Here is a 14,522-nt window from a genome sequence, read left to right on the forward strand (position 1 = left end):
AACCACCTAGACACAGTCATGCTATGGTGCATTTGGAGGCCATGTAGAAAAGCAGTACAGCCCTCTTCACGAGTCCCAATTCTGTCCTGAACTGGGAACGGTGTTCTTTCCTTCGTTCTCAGTAGGTGGTTTCTCTGGTGACTTGGCTGGAAAAAGTATGGTTGCTGGAGATGCTGTTCGACTTCCTGTTAAACTTGGTTCTCTTCTTCTTCTTCCTCCAGGGCAGGCACATGAACATGAGTGTGGAGAGGAAGATTTGGCGGAAGTTGGCAGACACCAAGTTGTACAGCACTGGGTTGATGGCTGAACTGACGTAGAAGAGGATGTTGGTCAGCATGTAGAAGTAGTGGTAGAAGTCATAAAGGAAGCTGAGGGAAGACAAGAAGACATCCAACACTGAGCAAGACAATGCAAGGTAGGGGAACTGCAGGAGCCACCAGACGTATCTGATGGGACAAATTCGGCAAGTGAACAGAGGTGAACGTTTTTGAACACGGTGAACCTATTTTTCACAGATGCCTAAGGGTGGAATGTTGGGTTGCTAAGCCAGGATTTGATCATACAAGAAAGCAAACATTGCATCTAAAGGGTCTAGTGTCCCCCCTTCTCACACACACCCCTTAAAGTCATTTAAGTCAACATCAGGACTAGGAGAAGGAAAACCCAGAACAAGATATGCAGGAAAGGGGTGCCAGCCCTAGGAGGCTATTGAGAAAATGAGCTCTAGTTCAGCCTTTTACCTTGGGAGGGACAAATTGAGGAGACTGGCACTGGACAGGGGCCATGAGTCAAGTTACAGTACGTTTAAAATAAAAACAGGGCTGGAATGTGGGTTTTTAACAACATATGGCCCATGGGCACTGTGCAGTCCCCAACCCAGTCCATTGCCCCTGAAAGGCTTTACTTGAGCTGGGAAACAAGCTAAATACAGTCAGTAGAGCCTTTGTAGCACCATGTACCAGTTTGCCGCTGAGATGCGGTGGCAAACCAGTGATTCACTCCCCCCATTCTTTTTGCTGAGGATGCCCAAAGGACCGCATGGAACCTGTGGAGTGAAGCCCATCGTGGAGGCCTGGGGTGTGTGTGTAGAAATGCCCTTCAGGCTGTTTGAAGTTGCCAGCGCCAGATTTTGCAGCACCCGTTGTACCAATTTTACAAGTTGTGTTCTCCTAAATGACAACGGTGGGTCCTCAGTTGGAGTGTCTTCTGTGATCATCAGAGGTCATAGAATCATTGAACATTAGAGCTGGGAGGCACCAAGAAGGCCACTGGGTCCAATCTATGCAGAAGTCCAGGTTAAAGCACCCCCAGCAGATGACTGTCTGGGTGTATCTTGGATGCCTCCAATGTGGGGGAGCCCACCACCTCCCTAGGTGATGGGTTTCATTGTCCCTAATTCAAGACAGAAATTCTTTGAGATTCTTGAGACTTCTCCATGGAGATGGCAACATACTAACTGGTGTGCCCATCAATAGACGTAACTCTGCCCTTGTGATTCCTCAATTACATGATGCCCTTATGGGATGTTTTCATGCCTGTATCTATCGTGCTGGTGGCTAATTTATTGTGTTTAGATTTTAAAGAATACATTATTGTAAATCACTCCAAAGGCATCTGGTGGTTGGGTGGTATATAAATTTAGCAAACAAAAATACATACATAACATTGTAGTGTGCATCAACCACAGCTTGGCAGTCTTGGGCAAAACTCTGAGCTACTGGGCTGCTGTACATTGGAGCCAGTGGTTCGCCCCACTGGGTAACAGAACCCTGATCCAGGGTTCTGTGCCCAGTTCTAGCCCCCATAGCTTCTGCCACTGAGGAGAAGAGTATTACACAGTGGTACAAAGCACTTGTTAGCACTGAGGAGGTTTGATGTTCAGCCTTTGATATTCCCAGCTAATGCATCTCTGATAGGAGAGGGACCCCAATCTCCAGATGCAGGGGAATAGCTGCCAGTGAGAGAAGATGCTACTGGAGAAATTCATTCCAGTTATCTGAGTGCAAGCTTATTGTTCCTCCACTGTCTTCCATTCGGTATTATTTTGCACAGGTGGGGTGTGGGGGAAGGGAGAGCCTTCTGAGGTCCTTAAAAAAACACAGGGAAATTTGGATATCTCTTTTCTTGTTATGGGAACATTGGAACAACTCAGAGCAACCTGGGGGGGAAGGGATGACAGGTGTATGTGACATGAATGAGTAAACTTCAAATGAAATAGTGTGTCTTCAAAAACTGTGTTATTTATTGCAAGGTAGGGGTTTAATCTGAATGTTCACCTTTGCCTGGTTTTGACAATGCACCTGTGTCTGGCCACTCTAGAGCATTTTAGACCATATCCTTGCTTTTAATATGCTTGGCCAACTACCCTTGCCTTGGGCTGCAGCCTGGAGCTTGTCCCTTGCAGAAATCTGACAAAAATACTCTAAAGTGTAACATCAAGCTTTCAAATGCAATTGCCGGGAATTTAAAGAGCAAGGAACTGGCTTGGAGGCATGCACTATTGTCCCAGTGGGTCCCAGTTTGACCTTCTGTTCTCTTCACTGGGGACAGAACACCAGGAGAAAAAAATATCCTGGAATGTTTACTGAACATGCTCAGATGTCTTGCTTGAGCCAAGCTTCCAAACTTGGCTTCAGGGCTTGGCTTACTGGCCTTACTTTGGGATGTTCTTATTTGACCTGATGGATTTGGGGGCTGTGCCCTCCCCCACAGTCAAACTGCATAGTCAAACTGTGAAATTCACTGCCACAAGTAAAGGCTGCCAGCTTCAGATGGCTTGAAAAGAGGATTATTAAAATCCATGGAGGATAAGGCTATGCATGTGAATCGAGCATAGTGGCCAGAAATTAGCTCCACTTCCAGAGGCAGATCGTTGCTGAATTATAGTTTTGGGAGGATGTGAGTAGGAAGCACCTAGTTTATCGACTTCTTGGAAGCACCTAGTTGGCCAGTGTGGGAACAGAGTGTTGGACTAAATATGCCTTTGATCTGCTCTAGCAAGGCTCTTATAGTCTTGAAAGGCTGGCTCAAGGTGCAACCAAGTCTTCTATTCTTGAAGGAGGAATGAAAAGAAGGTGTGCTGAAGTATTATCCAGCTAGAATATCCAAGAGGTCAGAAGTCCGCTGTGCTTAGGAATGGGCAGATCTCCCGTCTTGGACTTTTTAAACATCTCAAGTTCTCTCTCTTGACTACATGAAGAACTTTGGGAATAGTGGCGTATTCTTACCAAAAACAAACTGAAAGAAAATTCTCACCCTTTTGCACCAGCCAGATTCAATAGGGACAGTTATTCCCAGCATGAAGAAAGCTGTGACAAGCTCAGAAGGTCCAGCCTGGAGCAGAGCAAGTGGCAAAAGAAGTCTCTACCTCGCAGCTCCTCCTTGCTGCAAATCTGGCCAAGTTCAGCCATCGAGCTGCAATGCACTGGAGCAGGAAGGAAGTAGCTGGAGGAACGTCAGGGCCTTCCCCTCCCCTCCCATCCTCCTCAGCCCCCTCTCTGAGGTCATTTTTCAGAAAGGCAGCTGGTATGGTTCTTTCCATGCTGGAGGTAGGCACACCGCCAGTTCAGAGGGCAGAATTCTAACTTGGATCTGGGTCTTGGAAGTGCGCCATGGCCTGCTACCTGCTGTCTATGGGCCATGGGGTCATTCTTTTAATCTCTTAAAGGTGAAGGTAAAGGTTTCCCCATGACATTAAAGTCCAGCCATGCCTGACTCTAGGGGGCGGTGCTCACCTCCGTTTCCTAGCCGAGGGAGCCAGCGATTGTCCCCAGACAGTCTCCGTGGTCATGTGGCCGGCATGACTAAACACCGAGGTGCACAGAACACTGTTATCGTCCCACCAAAGTGGTACCTTTTTATCTACTTGCATTTGCATGCTTTTAAACTGCAAGGTTGGCAGAAGCTGGGATGGAGCAACGGGAACTCACCCCGTTGTGCAGATTCGAACCGGTGACCTTTCGATCAACAAGCCCAGCAGCACAGCAATTTAAACCACTGCGCCATCTGCATCCCCCTTTTAATCTCTTAAGTTCCTTTTATTCAGAATATTGAAAACCTCTCTTGATCTGCACTGGAATTCACTCCCTTCCCGTGCTGCGGTCTGGGTGTACGTGAATGCGCAATGGATGCACAGAGGGATAATGGCCCCTGCCTCCAGAAACCGTTCTGCAATTCATGTTCAGAAATAAGTTACTCACTCTGACCACTGATTTTCTGGCACATAGCAATACATAAGCCGCCGTACGTGGTATGGAAGCCAGCAGACCACAAAGGCGATCACCACGGCTCCTGCAATGGACCAAATTACCAATTAGTCTCTGTCGTCTTGTTGCATTGCAAGGCAAGTTGATGATCCGCATCCTGCACTTTGTGAACTGGAGTCAGCATTGCACAACCAGTGTGAGACCTCATCTTACGGTCGGGCATCAATGCAAGCACACAAGTTCCAGCAGCAGTAGCGGAGAGGTCTGGGTCTTAGCTTTTCACATCAAAACTGTGGGAGAGGCCTTCTCTATGAGGGAAACATTTGCTACAAAGAACTGGACACAGGTGGAACTTCAAGTAGTGAAGAAGAAAAGTCTCAGAACTATGTTCTTTGTGAGTGGATGCCCCAAGAAAGCATCCCTGAGATGAATTTCCAGCCTCAGATGCAATACTTCAGAGATTACTCCCTTTTATGCATGTCTCATCACCTGTTTAGAAGTAGAGATGCCACCTCTTTTCAGTTATGGCTTCTTCAGTCCTGGCACATTGCAGAAATGGCAAATTTAATGGAATTTCCTTGGCTGAAGCAGACTGAATGGGGCCCACAGGGATTCCTCATTCCCCCCCGCCCCACCACCGATTCTGTCCTAGGCCCCTCCTTCCCCAGACCTTACTCAATAGCAGGGGAGTCTCTGCAGTGCTACAGAAAGGCATCCTTGTTTCTAGCTATGGAAGGGGAAGCCCTGCTCTTCTCTCCTGCAGCAGATCAGAGGCAAGTGTGGTTTCCTAAGGATGAACAGGGAAAGGCTGCCCCTTTCTCCATACTCAGAGAGGCACAGAAAGACTGCTCAGTGCATCCCTGTGTACGGATGAAGGCATAAGATGACACTCAGGGGTTCTGGGAGGAAAGGGTGGGCTTCCAGGGGGAGGGAACCGTCCTCTCGTGTCGTGTGCTTCTCCAGGAGGGATCCCCGGGTTGGGGCTTAGAGCCAAAACAATTCTCAACCCACGAGAGATGCGCTAGGAGGAAACGGAACAGAAAATGTTATGAGAGCTGCGTCTTGTCCATTTTACACACTGGAGATACTGTGGACATTAGTAGATAATGTGATGAATTTGAATGAAGTGCAACAAATAAGAATCATTGTGATTTTACTTATGAAATCTGTGCTGTGTAAGGCAGTTGCGTCCTGTCCAGCGTCCCAGCCTGGCCACCAAGTCCTCTTCCTCGCTCTTCCATGCTGATAGGGGCTCAGCCCATCCAATCCCTTCCCTCAAGCATTCTGCTTTTCTTTCCTGACTGATATGCAACACCCATAGCTCCCACAGCTCATTAACCATGCTCAGGCCCTGCTAGCATTTTTGGAAGCAGGGTCCTTTAGTTTTGCTTTTAAAGCACAAACATGCATGCTTCTAGCAATGTGGGAAACATCACTTTATTTGGGATTGGCCCCATTTTCCTTCCGATCTGAGAGACACTTCAGTCTGCCACCAGAAGTACTAAGGTTCTTTGGAACTTGTTGATACGTCACTCCTCTTTTTCAGTGGCTGCACCTTGGCTACAATCTTGTTGGCACCCACCTAGTAAGTCAGCGTGGTACTCTTCTGATGCTTTGGATGACAGCTCCCATGAGCCCCGGCCAGCCTGAAGAGTGGAATGCATCATGGGCACTGTCGTCCAAAGCATTTGGAAGACCCTAATTCAGGAAAGTCTAAGTTATGTTCATTAGTACTCAAGGAAAGGTAGTGTCTCATTTCATGCGTGGTTACTCTACCGACTGCACAAATGTTGCCATCACGCTATCTGTTTTTCTCTTTTTAAACCATCACTGGTTTTCCTGCCTCTGAGAGCACTTCATCCCTGAGGTCCATTGGCTCAACAAGAGTTCAGTCTGTGCCACGAAAGAGCCCTGCTCCTTGAGACAGAAGATTGGACCATTCTTTCAGAAACATTTATTGCCTAACACTGGTGAAGACAGAATTTATTTCTGATGAACAGAGAAATCCATCTCAGACTCTGATCTTTTAATTCACCAGTGCATTGGGAAGAGCGCTTTTTGATTGAATTCTGCAACACATTGAATGGGTTGAATGTGTGTGAAGGCACAATCCACAAAGTTTGATTAACTCCTAGGTGCTTTTATAGAGACATGGCAAACTGTTTTTGTATAGTAGCGAAGAGACCGTGCCTTGGATGGTTAAATCGCCATTTCAGATCTCACGTTTGCCTTGAGCATATGGCTTAGGGCCAGGCTCCCCACAGAACACCATTCTGCCTCCCCATAAGGCTGTCTGGATTTTATGATCTCTGGGAGAGGACTTCTTAAAGGACTACTGCTTGCAGAGGCATATTTGGTGGTGATGAGAGAGAGGGCCTTCTTGGGTGGCTACTCCCAGCCTGTGGAATGCCCTGCAGAGGGAGCCTAGGAGTTCTCTCTCTGCGGTCCTTCCACCAGCACAGAACGATGTTTTTCTTCAGCCAGGCCTCTGGTGTCGAAACAGGTGCTGCTTCTTATTCTATTGCGGCAGGGTTTTTCATTATGTTTTCAATGCATTTGTTTGAATCAAGTCTTGGTTAGCTGTGCATGTCAGCTGCCTTGAGTGCCATTTTCTCGCCAGAGCTTTGTCTGGTGCCAAAACAGTAACAACATGAGTGCCAGGAGAAGGCTTCCACGTAGCCTGAAGTGCCTGATTCTGTCTAATCTTGGAAGCTAAGCAGGGTCAGGCCCGGGCAGAAGTGGGATGGGTGACTTGAGTGTATGATGATTATTGCTGTCAACTGCCTAGAGAGCTTTGGCTATGGGCAGTATAAAAATGTAATAATAATAATAATAATAATAATAATAATAATAATAATAATAATAAATGGGCTGCCACAACTGAAAAACGCTCTCTCTGTTGTAACCATCTGACTAACTTCCTTTGGCAGGGGCTGTGGAGGGAGACCTTCAAAGATGATGGTGGTGATGATCCATCACATTATTCATTATATTTCCATACCATCCCTACCACGCTGAAGCCCTCTGAGCGGATCACAACAGTAAGTCACCCATCCAGATTTCAACCAGGCCCGAGCCTGCTTAGCTTCCAAGATTAGGTAGGATCAGCACTTGAGGCTATATGGAAGCTGATCTAAGGGCCCAAGATGACATAAGGACCCAAGCCAGTGCACATGGGAAGACATGCTGCTTTAGATGTTCTGGTCTCAAGCCAATATGAATTCAAAATGTAGTTTTTCTGCCTTCCATTCTACATGGATCCTTTGTTGTTGTTAGTCGCGAAGTCGTGTCCGACCCGTCGTGACCCTATGGACCACATTCCTCCAGGCCTTCCTGTCCTCCACCTTCCCCTGGAGTCCACTCAAGCTCACACCAACTGCTTCAGTGACTCCATCCAGCCACCTCATTCTCTGCCTTCCCTTTCTTCTCTTGCTGTCAATTGCTCCCAGCATTAGGCTCTTCTCCAGGGAGTCCTTCCTTCTCATTCGGTGGCCAAAGTATTTGAGTTTCATTTTCAATGTCTGGCCTTCTAAAGAGCAGTCAGGGTTGACCTCCTCTAGGACTGACCGGTTTGATCACCTTGCGGTCCAAGGGACTTGCAGGGGTCTCCTCCAGCACCACAATTCAAAGGCCTCAATCCTTCGGTGCTCAGCCTTCCTTATGGTCCAGCTCTCACAGCCATACATTGCAACTAGGAAAACCATAGCCTTGACTATACGCACTTTTGTTGGCAGGGTGATGTCTCTGCTTTTTAGTATGCTGTCTAGATTTACCAGAGCTTTCCTCCCCAGGAGCAAGCGTCTTTTAATTTCTTGGCTGCAGTCACCATCTGTGGTGACCTTGGAGCCCAGGAAAATAAAATCTGTCTCTACCTCCATTTCTTCCCCATCTATTTGCCAGGAAGTGAGAGGACCAGATGCCATGATCTGAGTTTTCTTAATGTTGAATTTTAAGCCAACTTTTGCACTCTCCTCCTTCACCCACATCAAGAGGCTCTTTAGATCTTTAACTCTAACCCAAGTAGCACTGTAGCACAGTATCTACCATAAGAAAGTAAGTGCTTTTGTATACAAGGCTTAAAACTTCCTTTAATCTGCATATGTTATTTATGGAATCATTGTTTAGGTGGAAGAGCATGTGAAAAAGAAGTATCTGCTCTTGCAAAATGAAGACCTGGTTTTCTGAGCTCCAAAATGGGGACTGAATCATCCATCTACTTTCTTGCATTTTAGCCAGATTTTCTTGTTTTGGGACTTCTTCAATATTCTGTTACTCACACCAAGCAAAACTGCTGGAGTGTGTGTGTGTGGCTAAATGCAAGTTTGACTCATAGTCACATTCTGTAATCTTTGGAGCAATTTTTGAATGCACAAATATAGACGGTTTGGCAGTTAAGGGTGAAAATATCAATAGAATCAGAGAAAAGATTTTCTTGGCATGAAAAGATGCAAAAGTCATGAGCAGGCAGATATTCCAACAACACATCATCATTCTCCATGGAAACACAGCCAGCAAGTTGATTCCTTGAAAAGCTAAGCAGATTTTCCAGTGGCTGCTAAAAGTTTTAGATCAGGTTTCAAAACAGAAGCAACTGTGCTATTGGATCATATCTAGACTTTGCTACTTTTAACATGCTTATTTATATTTATAAAAACATTTTAGAAAAATCACATATTTTCTGGGTGGTAACTTTGCAAAAAGGAACTGGATTAGCTTGGAAGACAGTTGCTTGCTTATTGTAGTCTCTCCTACAGAGAGGGAGGCCTGCTGCTCTGAAAAATGGGGTTCAGGGGTATCGAAGGATCAGCAAGAGAGTTGTTGTTGTTATGTTCCATCAAGTCATCTCTGAATTACAACAACTCTATGAATGAAAACTCTCCAAATTGTCATATCCATGACAGCCCTGTTCAGTTCTTGTACACTCAAGTTGTGGCTTCCTTTATGAAGTCCATCCATCTTGTCTTGGTATTTCCCATCCTCATCTGCCTTTGACTTTCCCAGCATGATTGTCTTTTCCAGTGAATCTAGTCTTCTCACGATGACAGCTGCAGTTGAGTTGAGTAGATCTGAGCTAGACCCCCAGACTCTGAGGCTGAAGCTTTTTTGAACCCCAGAGCTGGAAACCTGAAGGAGCCTATGGGAGCATTGGATCGCTCTGTAAAACTTTGGGTGTGTATTCATCACATGTCCGTCTTGCCTTCTCTCCCTCCTCCCACACCAAAGGGGCCAACAGGAAAATCTAGGTGAAAACAAAGCCTTGAGTGGAAAAATATTTTCCACAAGAGTGGAAAAATAAATTACTTCACATCAATGAAAGAAATCGCATCAGCCAATTAGAACTACCTTCTGCAACAGTCCAGTTTATACGCCGCAGGTCTGCCTGAATAAAAACTACTTTGGCTACACAAGGCCAAGAACAGCAGAAGGGAGACCCGTGTTGGAGGTGGAAGGGAACAGAGGAGGCGCAACCTATCCTCCCTGCGAAGAAAGTTCCCAAGACTAGGAGTGGCCCCCAAGGAGCTCTCTCCCCTGTAGGCATGCCTCAGAAGATACAGCACCAAGAAAAACTCCTCCCCAAAGGCATAAAAACCCAGGCAAGCACAGAAGGGAGAAGATAGGGAGCCGGGTCCCGAGCCATTTAAGGCTTTGTGCACTTTCAATTCTGCCTGGAAGCAAACCTGGAGCCTGTGAAGCTGCTGCAAGAAGGGAGCCATGTGCCCCCACACTCCCTGTGCTTTGCCCGCACCTGTCCTTGTCCTCTCCGTTGCCCTTCTCTCTCCTGAAACGAGGTTGCAAGCCCCTTGTGGCTCCAAACCACCAGTCTCAGTTTGCAAAACTCTGCTGCTCACTCCTCCTTTGTCAAGTTGCGGTGGCTAATTAGTCAAGGGATGGTCGATAGGCCCATTCCGTGGGGCACTCACATGGACTGAAGCAGCCACCAAGGCAGGAAGGGCTCAGACGTGCCCAGAAGCTGTTCAAGCGTCAATGCCTCCCTGCAGCGCGCTCTTTCCGCTTCCCCACTTGGTTGGTATTGGCAACCAAACTGAAGGCCACTGATTACAGACGGACCAGCATGTTTAATGAATATCCAGATGGGCTCAATTCACAAACTGGCATGAGCTAAGGCAATTTTGGGGGACTCCAACCTTCCTAATTAGCCTGGGGATAAAGAAAAGAAGAAAATGAATATGCCCCCCTCCTTGATTAACCCTCTGTGGAGTGTTTGGTCCTTCAGGTTTGAGATCGTTCTGCCTATTATTTTCACAGTAGTGGCTTATTCATTGGTTAATCCCCTCTTCTCTAGGGCCTGTATTAGAGATTCCATTTCCCCCACAAATTCTACCGCAAGTGTAGCACACCTCCTTTCAAGGAAAAAAGAGAAGGGAAAGAACATGGATTGCCTCGAAGATGAAGAGCACGACTGAAGACTGCCAACACTGGGACACGTTCTTTATTTAAAAGATAATGCTCCCTCCCCCAATTTGGTAGCACACATGCACATGTGTATCTTTTTGTGTGTGACATATATAATATTTGCCTCATACAGATATAAATAGATAAACAGGTGCAGTTTTGGGGTATGTCACCAGCTGACAGGGATGGGATAACTCAGAGTATTTGAGCTCACTGAAATTCTCTGAATTTCACATTGAAGTTCACTTCAGCTCACCCCTTTTCAATTGAAGCATGTTGTCTGTTTCGCTCAAATGGCAAACATTTTTCTAAGTTGGACTCCGCATTGATTAGAACATGAAAATGTGCATCTTTTGAAAAATACACATTTCAAAGTATGGCATTCCCTCACCTACAGCTCCAAAAATGTGTGTTTTGAATGTGTTCACAAGTTCAGGATTGTCTGGACATCCTTGGGAAACAGAGTGGAAAAAAGCAGGGCAAAAAGGAGCAAGATGAACTGAATTTCTCATGCAGCCCTAGCATCTACCAGTCCCTCTGCAGTCATGTTGACCCATCAGTGAAATCAAGGAGGGATCCTACACTGGGCCAGAGAACTAGAGAACATATTCTGTGGGCTCTGAGTGGAAGAGTATTGATGTACAAGCCCTCAGCTCTGTTCCCTCTTAATATCTTCCTTTTCCTCTTGATGAAAGCTTGCCGAAAATATCAACCTAGTGCACAGCGGCAGTGAAAAAGGCAAACTCCATGTTAGACATAAATAGGAAAGGAAGGTAAAATAAAACTGCTCAGTTCCTACTGCCCTAATACAAATCTTTGATGCGACTGCACCTGGAAAAGGACATTGGAAAAAGGTACAGCACAGGGCAACTGAAATCACCACAAGGTTGGAGAAGCTCCCCTAGGAGGGCTGGTCACCAGAGCTGCACTGGTTTGGCTTAGGAAAGGGGGAGGCATGACAGAAGAGTTCAACAATGTGCATGATGTGGCGAAAATGCATAGGAAACATGTTTCTCCCTCTCCTATAGTCCTAGAACCCAGTGGGGACTTTTGAATCCATGCGCATGAGATGTAGAGATGGCCAGCGATTTGGGTGCCTTTAAAGGGGTTTGGACTAATTCATGGAGGAGGCGGCGGCTTAGGCTTAGGGCTACTGGTCAATGCCTCCTAGTCCTGAGGGCTCTGTGTCTCCTCTAGTTCAGAGGTAGTAGCCCCATGGACTCCAGTTTCTGAGGAACTTAGACAAGAGGGGGCTGTGACCCTCACATCCTGCTTGTGGGTTCTGTGGGCACCTGATTGGCATGTGCGCAAGCAAAAGCTGGCTAGAAGGATCTTGCTCTGATCTCTCTCTCTCTCTCTCTCTCTCTCTCTCTCTCTCTCTGTCTCTCTGTCTCTCTCTCTCTCATACCCAACAAGATGGTATCCATAAGGCAGTTCTTAAGGGTGCGATCCAACTGGTGTGCTCAGAAGCCTCCAACTTGTAGGACTGTGGGCATCCTATGCAGGGCGGGGGACGCAGTGGAGGTGATATTCACTTCCCTGCCTCTTCTGCCCTGGAATTTTGCTAGATGGCTGATTTTGGACATCTAGCTCTGGTATTCTGGAAGATGACAGTTAGGGAGTGTCATCTGTGTGTGCCATGTCCTGTCAGCAGGTCTTCTGACTTCCACGTTCTCTGGAATACCATCTTTATCCCTCCTCTGAGGTTGCTGTTATGTCCTTGGGGAACTGGCTGGTGTCATTCTTCCTGCCCTTGCTGTGAGAGGAGGGAGGTGACCCAGAGCGTACAAGGACTCAGTGGACCTCTGAGCTGGGCACTCCTTCACGCACTGCATGCTATCCCAGCTGGGCTGGCAAGGGTGGGTGAATGTGTCTGGCTGGTGCAGCTCCCTCAGGCTTCTACGGAGATTCTGGCCTTGTGCATCGCTGAAACACAGGATCCCAACTGGGGTGATGGGGCAATGCACGAACCCAGATTCTGCTCTGCTCTGCGATCTATGCCCAATAGGGAACATGGCGGTGCAAAGGGGATTTCCTGCCCTTGTCTGGGTTCAGACCATACCTGAACCCCCACTCAAGGCTTGAGTATAGGTTGAGCATAGGTTGTCACTGAGCTGTGGATTGTTGCTGAAATATGGGCTGCCGTATTGTCTGAACCCAGCTGCACTAAGAAGTCAGGGCTTGTTAACTAGAAACAACTCATGAAGAGAACCCATGTTTCACTGTTGGGTTGTCAGTGCTGGACTGTTCACTGTGGTTTGTTACTTTATGTTGTCTGAACCCAGTCATTATCAGCTATCCTAGGGCTCTCTGGGCTGCATTAGGTCAATGGGCTAGAGGTTCTCCCAGCCTTTTCTACCATCATGTCTGGCTAAAGTCCAGGCATCCAGAGGTTAAACAAGAGTCCTCTAACTTAGAGTCCTGCACTGAACAGGGGGTGGACCTGATGAGCTCATTGGTCTCTTCCAACTTTATTGCTCTATGATTCCATAAAACTAAGAAGGACTTAAAGCAGCCACCTGCAACTTGGTGTGCTCTTGATATGATGGACTACAACCCTAGGGTTTATGGGAGGTTAGTCCAAAACACCAAGAAGGCACAGGCTGGGGAAAGCTGGTATAAAGGATATCAAACCATCTCCTACTTTTTCAAAATGTACCACATCTTTATGGTGTGGTGAGGAAGCAGAACTGTTGTGTTAGGTGTTTGTACCAAAATCATATAAATAATTACTGGATGGTGAATAATTCCTGGAACAGCATCTTTTAAGATGCGAGTCAGGAGGTTTCTAGCTCTCACTGTCAAGCAGAAACATTTTTTCTTAAGCAAAAACCAAAGCACAGCCTGATAAAAGCTTTGGCCCCTGTGATAATCTGTGTGTGCTTCAGCAAGTGATCTTTCTTCCACACACTTTCAAAATATGTCATTTGCAATTTGATTTCAGGGCATAACATTAATTTCACTTGAATCTTGAAAAAAAAAAAAACCTAGTTCAAGAATGCCTTGCTGATTTTCTTAATTGCATGCATGGTGCTAATCTTAGAAGATAAGAGATGAATGCAAAGTAATTTGCATTCACCATCTAACATGATGTAATTAAAATTTTGGGCCATCTGAACCAGGCTCTTGATGTTAAAAAAAGGCATGTATAAAATGTTTCTGCTTAGCAGAGCCCTTTCCTTGAACATCTTCCAAAATGTTTATTTCACAGATCATACTGGGGGTCCCAGTACTGCCTGCAATGCATGACAGAGAGATGGAGTGTCCACTCACATTTTTGCAGTACTTGTTGAACTTTCCCTGGAAGCAAAAATGTCAAAACTGAGGCTGTCATACTTTAGACACTTCATGAGAAGGCAAGACTCCCTGGAGAAGACGAGGGAAAGTCAAACTTGGAAGAAGGAAAGGAAGACCAAGCAAGAGATGGATGCACTTCAAGGAAGTCACAGCTTTGATTTTGGTTCAGGGATGTCCTGGGCAGGCCAGTTTGGAAACCTCTCATTCATAGGGATGCCATAAGTCAGAGTCAACTTTATGTCATATAACAACAACAACGTCAACAAACTGGCAAAGCTTATTCCAAAACTCATTCCACATTTGCACATGGCAAACAGCTCAAGTTGGAGGCTCACAGTCTTTTTTCAGGAGATAAATCTGGCCACAAATTCAGCTTCACTACAAAAGATTGCTGTCGCTGCAGGCATGTGGTGCCGGGGGACAGGAAGGACGAGGCTTTCTTTCCCTGGAATCAATGGCAAGCTGACGCACAACACTCAACAGGCCAGCTGCGAGTAGACCCGGAACACAATAAGGGTGAGCTGATTGGGAGCATCTGACCAGAAGAGGGGAAGAGAAGTTGAGGAAAGTGCTTTTTGGTCCAGGGCTGTCCAGATGACCCACTTC

General features: G+C 46.5%; 1 protein-coding gene across 1 annotated transcript in view; it reads right to left on the reverse strand.

Moving 5' to 3' along the window:
• Positions 1-118: 118 nt before the first annotated feature.
• NTSR1 (neurotensin receptor 1) overlaps positions 119-14,522 on the reverse strand; it is a 111,275-nt gene continuing 96,871 nt past the window's right edge. The window contains exons 3-4 of the mRNA XM_044455763.1: positions 4,200-4,290; positions 119-368 (exon numbers count right to left, since the gene is read on the reverse strand). Coding sequence (XP_044311698.1) covers positions 119-368; positions 4,200-4,290 — 341 coding nt within the window. The remainder of the gene's footprint in view (positions 369-4,199; positions 4,291-14,522) is intronic.

The sequence above is a fragment of the Varanus komodoensis genome, unplaced genomic scaffold (genome assembly GCF_004798865.1).
Source record: "Varanus komodoensis strain SLA01 unplaced genomic scaffold, ASM479886v1 scaffold8, whole genome shotgun sequence".
In the NCBI taxonomy this organism is placed as follows: Eukaryota; Metazoa; Chordata; class Lepidosauria; order Squamata; family Varanidae; genus Varanus; species Varanus komodoensis.